This window comes from Acanthopagrus latus, chromosome 8, assembly GCF_904848185.1.
Source record: "Acanthopagrus latus isolate v.2019 chromosome 8, fAcaLat1.1, whole genome shotgun sequence".
NCBI classification, from domain to species: domain Eukaryota; kingdom Metazoa; phylum Chordata; class Actinopteri; order Spariformes; family Sparidae; genus Acanthopagrus; species Acanthopagrus latus.
The window spans coordinates 18,932,688-18,941,950 of record NC_051046.1 but is presented as its reverse complement, the minus strand read 5'-3'; the positions used below and the strand labels follow the sequence as shown (position 1 = coordinate 18,941,950).

Here is a 9,263-nt window from a genome sequence, read left to right as displayed (position 1 = left end):
ACACACACACACAAGCTCATTTGTGCACTGTCCTGCACACTAATGAAAAGGAAGGGAATTGAGACGAGGGTGGACGACAAACAGTTGTGTAATTGCTTTTGAGAAACGGCTCTTGTCGGAGGCTGTCATCGATTGGTGTTTGCCGAGGACATCTCGTTTACTCAGTGTGTGGGTGGAGGCCCGGGCGGCAGTGATCATTACTGGACTGACTGTGGCATCGCTTCATGAACTCAATATGGTTTGATGTTTCACTGTAGTAGGGAGGGATGGTGTCATACTTAGCTGAGGGTTTGCCGCAGACAGAGTGCACACAGAAGCTGCTGTGAGCTGAGTTGAAAAAAAAAAAAACCAACACAAATTCAAGCGGGAGAAGATAAAAACTGCATAATTGTGCAAATAACTGCAAATAAGTTTATGAGCTACTCTGAGCAGAGTTAACTCACATGGCTCGGTGCATGATATGTAAAGAGTTCATTATTTGTGGTGAGTCACATCATATTGTTTCAAATCAAATCAATGACAAAGTGATGATATAAGCTGATTGTGTGCGAGATGGTCGGTCTATACTAGGTTGAAGCACAGTGGGTGTAGTGCAGGAGTTATCTAAACAGCGTTATGAATGAAGAGCCCAGGAGTGCGTCACTGTGTAGTATACGTCCCTCCCCAGCAGATGGCCCCGCCTGCAAGTGCTTAGCTGGGGAGGGTGGCGTTGGGTGCGTTGGGGGGGGGCGCCTTATCGATTTGGCATTTGAGATCCAGCATGCAATGTAACATTTTTGGAAGGTTCTTAAAATATTTATTGCTGGTGATGCTTCTCCACGGCCACCAGTTTTGCTTTGCCTCCTATTTAATTAATGACATCAATGCAAATTGGGGGGGATAGCAAATGGTCCAAATGACTGGTGGATTTTGTGAATGGAGCACTTAGTGACTGAGGAATGACGTCAGCGCAAAGCCATATCCCACATGAGTGAGCCAGGACCGAAAGGAGGCGTCCCATTGGCTCGCCATGGCATCAGAGCGATGCGATTGGCTGCCGGTGGATAATTAAACACCTACACAGTCAATGCACAAATCCAAGTGGTGGGATATATAGGCTGGAGCGTTGGCGCTGCATGCAACAGAATCAAGAGTTGTTCTGCAAGTTGAGGGAAAGTCAACTTACTGTGTTTTGCATAGAGATACATAGAGATATTTATTTATTTATTTTTGTGCCAGGTGATTATCACTGAAGGTAAGTGTTGACTTTTAATGTTTGGCGATGTGCTGGGATGACTGTTTGACTATAAATGTACCTGTACCAAGCTGTTTGCATGCATGTGTGGGTCAGAGGGGACGTGGACACTGCATTACAGTGCGGTGACGCGATGGTGTTGGTAATGGGATTGGAGTGTGGCCACTAGGGTCACCACCAGCACCACCACCAGCACCACCCTCTCTGTGAGGGTCCAGTCTGCTGCGTGAAGGCCAAAGACCGAGACAGGAAAGAAAGAGTGAAGGAGAAGGGAGTCAAAAATTAGGGAGAAGCTGAAGTGAAGTGAAACAGGAAAGAGAAAGAAGAAGGAGCAGGTCTGAGAGAGAGAGAGAGACAGAGAGAGAGAGAGAGAGAGTGTGTGTGTGTGTGTGAGAGAGAGAGAGAGAGAGAGAGAGAGAGAGAGAGAGAGAGAGAGAGAGCACTGGCAGCTCATTACACTAATGCACTGGTCCCTTAGGGAGTTGGCAAGCTTGAAGCCCCCCCCCCTTCCCTCTTCACCCCTCCTCTTCTAGCAAGAGCTACAGGCATTGCACAGTGCAGGACCCCCACCTACCCTGAGACACACACACACACACACACACACACACACACACACACACACACACACACACACACACACACACACACACACACACAGAGCCATGACACGCTCCAGAACCTGTGGCGTACGACATAAGAGAACTACCTGTCCTGTGCTCTTAGCAGGATGTTTCGGAGGAACAGTGCGTCTTGCAGAAGAAGAGAATTGTAGGTGGGTGGGCGGGCGGGGGGGGATTGTTATGTGGCTCAGTCGTGAAAAGACTTTGTGTGGAGGTAAAAGATGTTCCAGAGTTAAATACTGACAAGCTGAGATGTGGGTAAAAGTGAGACCACCTCTCTGGGAAGTGACAGGAAGCATTTTTCTTCTTCCCAGCAGCAGATGAAGATCAGACATGAGTGCATGTTGGTTTTTGCGTAGATTAATTTCCTCTGATGATTGGAGAACTTATTTGAGCGGTGTGTGAGCTGCAGGAGCTGATGCACGGTGGTGTCTTTCTTGCTGTGTAGGGGACCATGGTTATGTTGAAGATCTCGGCTTTCCTCGTTGCCTACGCCCTGGTCATTTGCCAGATGTACTGCTCACAAGCCGCCCCTGCCAGGTGAGACGCTCTACATTCACTTTTTTATACACGTCAAGCTCTCAGACATGATGCATTTTACAGCAACTTGAAATATGTGGGAAAAGTAGAATAAAATTTCTCATTTGGTTAGAATTATAAGCAGCCGGTAAAAGGAGTGAAGCTGCGCGGAGCAATAATAACTACTCAGAAAAATGTTTTGAATATTTTTTTTTACTGAGGGAATCAGGCAGAATTTCAAAATCCAAATATTGTCAGTGCTGTCTGAAAATCATGAAGGAATGGGAGAGCATTTTTGTGCGAGGGAGAGATTGAAGATAACTTTAAGGAGATATTTTCTGGTTAATGTTAGTAATTCATGATGCTAGATAGACACTTGCATGACTTTTAAAACAGAATGAATGCAGATCCTATAGATGGAGCTAATCAATATATAAAGATTCCTCTAATCCACCTGGATAAAAATCACTCTCAGATGTTGTGTTAAAAATGGAATAATCAAAGGGAAAAAGAGAGAGAGAAAAAAAACTTCAGGGTGAGATAAATGAGATCTATATTTATATGAAGACCCATTCAAGCCACTCCCCACGCCGTTCCCATGAAGCTATCGATTTAGTAATAAATCTAAAGCCGGCTGCACACCGGCCCCTCTCTCAGATGGGGCACTTTCCGCAGATTGTTTCCCCACGTTGGCCGGGGGCCCTCCAGCTCGGACGTCATCCCTCTCAGAGTTGGTGACGTCCCAGCCAACCCCCCCCCCCCCCGACCCCTTCCTATCCATCCAGCCGTGCACTTCCAACGCCACCCTACCCCACCCTAATACACACTCACCCCACCCCTCCTTTTAACTGCAGGTGATAATTCCAGTGAAGGATTTAATGCTGATCTCAATATCTTTCCTCCCCCCCACCAACCCCTCTGACCCCTGAACCTCACCACAGACCGGGTTTAGAGTCCATGTCAGACCGAGTCACGCTCACGGACTACGAGGCGCGAAGGTTACTCAACGCCATCGTCAAGGAGTTTGTGCAGATGACGGCAGAGGAGCTGGAGCAGCAGGCGTCTGAAGGAAACAGGTACACACATGACTTTTTTCTTTCAACCCCCCCACCCACACACACACATTTTCCTCCCTGTGCAGAAAACAGCAACTGAAAGATTTAGAAGGGTGGAACTCATTAGATTAAATGGTAAAATGGACGGCTCTTTTTTGGGCTCCCGTGTCGATCTTCTAAGGGGACAGTATCGCGTTCTGATTTCACTGTAACATCACAGAGGATTCATCTTTTTAGCCCTCCACTTGGGTTCAATCAGGCAGAGAGGTATGTACGTCTAAACTGTCAGAGAGAAAAACAGATCATTTCCAGCAATAGATGATAATACACAAAAAAGAAATCCCTATTCTCTGTCATGACCCTGCTCCCGCATGGATGAGTTTGACTTTGACTTTGTTCGAACGGGCTATTTCCAGCCTGCCTGCCGGGCATGTGAACAGTGGATGCCTAACAGAACGAATAAGTGTGCATGATGTCAATTAAGTAGAGTTGCATGACAGTGGGAAGCGACTGGTTTCTGTTTGTTCTGTCGGTGTAGAAGACGTGACGAGAAGGGACCGACTCGGGTAGGGGTAGAGGTGGGGTTCCGCCGCATGACAGGTCCTTTGAAACTCGGGGATGGGGAAAGAGCATGATGCTGTGGGGGGGAGAATGTTTTTATTTGGACTGTTTCTTTTTTTCAAACCTGCAATGGCATGAGAAGGAAAACGCATGTGAGACAAACGGTGTGTGGACGGGAAGGAAAAAGAAAGACGGATGAATAAAAGTGTTGCCTGCATGTTTTCCCAAACCTATGAGCCTGTTCTCTGCATGTGTTTTGTGTGTCCCCTCCCCGACAGCATGGACAGGCCTCTTACCAAGCGCTGCTCCAACCTCAGCACCTGTGTGCTGGGCAAACTGTCTCAGGAGCTGCACAAGTTGCAGACGTTCCCTCGTACGAACGTGGGAGCAGGAACGCCCGGCAAGAAGCGCAGTGCGCCTGAGAGCGACAGCTATGCAAACTACGGCGAGACGTTTGACAGCATCTAACCCTTCCTCGTCCTCCCTCTGCCCCTCTTCTACCTTTACTGCATCTCTTCCTCTCCTCCTCCTCCTCCACCTCCTCTTCTCCTGTCCTCTTCCTCCCAGTTTCTTCCTGATTGTTTTTTTTTGGATTTGCAAGTGCATGTTGATTTTACCCGCTTGATTGACATGAGAAGAATATGTTCCTTAACTGCAAACTTTTTTTATTTAGTCCCCCCCTCCTTTTTTTGGCAGAGAATGATTTGTCCCCATCATTTCAGACAATCAGACTTACTTTTCGTAGATGTAATTCAGGAGCTGGTTCAGACATCCATCTCTGTGTACTGTGCGTGGAGTCATTTGATGGCATTTAAAAGCCCCTGAAATTTAAGCATTGAGAGAGAACACTGAATCGAAACCATTAATAAATGATCCACTCATGCGACACCATGTTTCTTGTTCAATAAACGTATTTTTCTACCAGGAAGCCTTAGCTCATTTTCATTCTTAGGGACACAGTCAGTGGGTACTTACTTACAAATATGATCTATAAAATGGACACATATGATTTTAGAGCATCTGATAGTGCACGCCAAAATTATCTCTGAAGCTCTCGTCGAGTTCAAAGGTAAGAAAAACGAAGAACAAAGATCTGAAAATATGCTCGTTTGACGCATATTTTTAATCTGACTGTGCTGTGAATTTAATGTTTGATAAAATGATTCTGTGTATAGGTCTGTGTGGCAGTATTATATGGATGCATGTCACACTAGATCTCAGCGTTAACCACGTGTTTGCTCTCCTGAAGCAGCGTTACAGCACAGAAGCGAGCCTGCAACACGGCAACCTGCGTGACTCACCGCCTGGCGGACTTCCTCAGCCGGTCGGGGGGAATGGGCAACAGCAACTTCGTCCCCACCAACGTCGGTGCCAAGGCCTTCGGCAGGCGGAGGAGAAGTGTCCAGATGTGAGCACTCCAAAACCTTCAGGGAAATGGTAAATAAAGTTACTTCTTCTTCTTCTTCTGATTTGAACTGATTCATTTCTTTTTTTCATCAAAAACTTTAAAAAGATTTCTTCATCTGCTTATTTAAAAAGATTTAGAAGAGAAAAAAGAAAGAAGAATTCTTAAACCTAACTGAACTTATGACAACATTATTATTATCTTATCACAATTGGATTTAAATTATGTTGTATTCATCGCTTGAATAATTTACAGATGGAAATTTATGATGACTGAAAGCTTTGATCTCTTTCTTTATCTTTTTCTTTCAGAGGTTGAATCCCGACAAGAAAACGTCAGAAAAAAACCTGAGAACAAAAATCAACAGAAACAAAATCAAGCAGAAAATATACACTGAACTGGCCCTTTATCCACTCCTTCACATCCTTACAGAAAAAAGAGACACCACCGGACTTGTTGTCCCCATCTCCATCCTGTTAGTGAAACCTTTTGCTTTTGGCAAATAACAGAAAAAAAGAGAAAAAAAGCACTTTAGTTTATGTACATGAACAAATGAACTCCTGAAGAAAGAAAAAAAAAACATCCTGATGGTTCCTCTTTTTTATACATGACTATCATTGGAAAATAAAATGAAAGCAGCAGTGTTTATCACCTTATTTTTCTCCTCCTTTCATCTCGTTAGAGCACATTTCTTCCATGCAACCCACCTCCATATTCCTACATTTTCCACGATTCCCTTTCTTTCCCGAGGGTACCCTGTTTTCCTGTGTGCCGGAGGGACGCCATTAAAGATCAGCCTACCCAAGGCCCCTCCACAACGGCTGTTGTCTTGTGCCTTGATGTAGAACAATTTACATGAACATGATTGTACAGTTCTGTTTCGAGACGATAAAGAAGACCCGAGCGAGGACGAAGAGAACGAAGACAGATTAATATTGTAAACAATATTGTGAAAACAAATTTCAGCAAGATTAAAATGTATTTTAGATACACTCGGGTTTGGGGTACTTGTGTTGTTCTTCAAAGGTTTTTAAGCATTGAGGTGTAGAGAGACCGAGCGAGAGGATGATTATACTATGAGAAGATTATATTTGTACGTTAAACTGCTGGAATATTGATTTACGACATCAATAAGTTATAAATGACAATGGCATTACTGAACCTCACACGAACAGAGTGATTTGTAAAACATTTCCCACGGACGGAGACACCATCCTGAAAATTTGTAGCAGACATCGATAATTTGGCCAGTTATTAAAAAAAAAAAAAAAAAAATCTATCCGCATTCATACACACTACTGTCGGTCACTTTGTATGCAGCGACCCTCTGCAGGTTTCATTGGGACTATTTTCTGACTCACACCATAGTGGCATGGATATGTTGAGATACGTGATGACACGAGAAAAATACTGCATGGGTAATTGCTTAATAAAAGGCAGCCAAACCTGCAGTCAGACTTGTTCTTCTTTAGCTCCATCGGAAGGTGAATGCACACCGGAATCAGCGTACGTTTCCATTCATTTAGAAATCTTTAACGCAAACATATGGAAGACTGGTGAAGACATCAACACATTTTTGAGTTCGACCGGAAAAAAAAAAATCTATTCCCTTATTTGAGATATGAAAAGACATTCTTCAAGCTGTTTTTCATTTTTAGTCATCGAATGTTCACTCCCATGCAGGGGACATTTTGGGGTTCTGGTGTTTTTACAGCAGCACTCCAATAGGTGGCAACATCATTATCTTGACAAAAGTTACAGTAGAGCTCTGCAGAGTCTCACAGGCAGAGGTGGCAAAAGAACACACATTCTTCACTCAAGTAGATGAACAGACACTGTAGTAAAAATGAAAAAAAAAAAAAAAAAAGATGGTAAAAATACTGATTCAACTTCCTTACTCAAGTAGAAGTTATAAAGTACAGGCTCTGAATTGTACTCAAAGTATAAAAGTACAAAGTCTCCCTCTGAAGGACATTTCTAGTGGCCATTCCTGTGCAAAGCTAACTGAACCTCAAGGCATCTTAACATAACCAAAAGACTGTTAAACTTAATGGTAGGATCAGTACGATTTGTCCGCCCAAAACATCAAGGTAAGCGCCGGAATCAATAATCAGTCCCCCTCCAATGCATTAAGAATAAAGTAACGAGCCTGTTTTGAAAATGTAAGGCGCAGAAAGTACAGATCTTTGTACTGTAACGTTGACTCCGGCCACAAAAAGCATAAAAATGATAAACTAAAAGAACAAGGAATATCTGAACCTTGAGAAGAAAAAAAAATTGTGAAAAAATGCAAAGATGGAATGAAAAGCGATGACATAATGCTCTGGTTCTGTTCACTTGATGGTGTTTGAACAGCATCATTTAGGGCTGTTTGAACACCAACGAGGTGTAAAACACTCCTGTAGGTGTATCATGAGTGGAAGACATCGACTAACGCCACTTAACAAGGATGTGTGGTTTAACAAGAAATGCTTAATTGCCTTGAAAAGATCACATGACTGACTGCAAAAGTACAAATCTGAGGTACTTTTGAGGTAGTTTCTAAAGTAGTTTAGCTTCCATTTTCTGCTACTTTATACTTCCACTCCACTACATTTTGGAGGCAAATTTGTACTTTTACTCCATTGCATCTATTGAATAACGTTACAACTTGTTACTTTGCAGATTACAAGATGCATCAGAGCCCAAGTCAAAGATTCTGAATTGACACTATTTATTGGCAATAGGATAGAAAAACACTGATTCTGAAAAATGTTGGGGGGGGGCTTCAACAAGGCAGAGACCCTATTCTGCTCCCGCCAGCCATCAGTGGAGGACTGGTTGTACCGGGCAGCTCTTCTGTAGACTGTGAATGAAATAATGCGCACTGCATCAGGGACCACTGAGTAAAAGTTAAAAAGAAACCCACAAAAACAAAATGGAAACAAAAGGTGAACATCATTAGTGGAAAATGAATCATGATGTATAACAGGAAATAAAACATTCCACATAAATCGCCTAAATTGCACAAACTGGAGCGGATGAATATTGTGCAAATACATAATTACATTTTAATGTTGTTTTTCAGCCCTCAATAACATGTATTACCCTGTGTGGACTGCCAGTGGTTTGTGAAGTATTAGAGGTGCCATGTTTCCAGACAAATCTCAGGGAGCTAAAGAAGTATTTGAAAAGAGGATAAGTAAAGGCCCTTCGTTTTTTTTAGATGACGAATATGGGATGTAGGTTTCTAAACTGAGGGTATAATGAGCCCATTGAATGAGGGCGAAATCAAAAAAACAGGATACAGTTGATCCTATTTGGTTTCACGGATGAATGCCAAATGTGCATCGGAGCAAATGTGTGCATCACACCGGAGCACAAAAGAGCTGTCGGGGAAGACGAAGAAAGAAAAGTGTTTTTTGTAAAAAAAATTATTTTGTTAAGAGGACATACAAGGAATAGGTGAAAGAAATGGGAACAGTCGACACCAGACATGAGGTGTCAATGCTACTTAAAGCAATACATGATTGATTGAAAAAAACATTTGTTCGACGGGATGACTTATTAGCTCCCAGATGAGACGATGTGTATGAAAATACGTGAACCTAATCTATCGGAGTATAAACAGTAAAGGGATTTGTGCTCTATTCCCCCTGAAGCCTTAAAAGCCTCATCCGTCTGTCGTTTTTACAGTCTTTCCACTCATGCTCCATCTGTCTCACTGTCTGTCTGTCGGGCGAAAATCAGGATCCACATGGAAACTTTCCTGCATAACTGAGGAGGGAAAAAAAATTAAAAAACCCCCTCTTTATATTCTGATAATTGAGGGGGACGGGAGGTTGAGGAGTGATTCGTGGGTCGGTTTGGTTTTAAGCTTCTTTCTCAGC

The 9,263-nt window shown here is 43.2% G+C and overlaps 1 protein-coding gene across 3 annotated transcripts; it reads left to right on the top strand.

Annotated features, from left to right (window-relative positions):
• The first annotated feature begins 1,128 nt into the window (after nt 1–1,128).
• LOC119024602 (calcitonin gene-related peptide) lies at nt 1,129–6,703 on the top strand. 3 transcript variants are annotated; one of them, XM_037107543.1, is made up of 5 exons: nt 1,129–1,234; nt 2,303–2,394; nt 3,315–3,449; nt 5,242–5,426; nt 5,706–6,703. In XM_037107543.1, the coding sequence occupies exons 2-4, from the start codon at nt 2,309–2,311 to the stop codon at nt 5,399–5,401; spliced, it is 381 nt and encodes a 126-aa protein (XP_036963438.1). In that variant the 5' UTR covers nt 1,129–1,234; nt 2,303–2,308; the 3' UTR covers nt 5,402–5,426; nt 5,706–6,703. The 3 variants fall into 3 exon arrangements, with proteins under 3 accessions (XP_036963438.1, XP_036963437.1, XP_036963436.1); XM_037107542.1 differs by having other exon boundaries at nt 5,239–5,426; XM_037107541.1 differs by lacking the exons at nt 5,242–5,426; nt 5,706–6,703 and adding an exon at nt 4,268–4,800.
• Nucleotides 6,704–9,263: the final 2,560 nt, after the last annotated feature.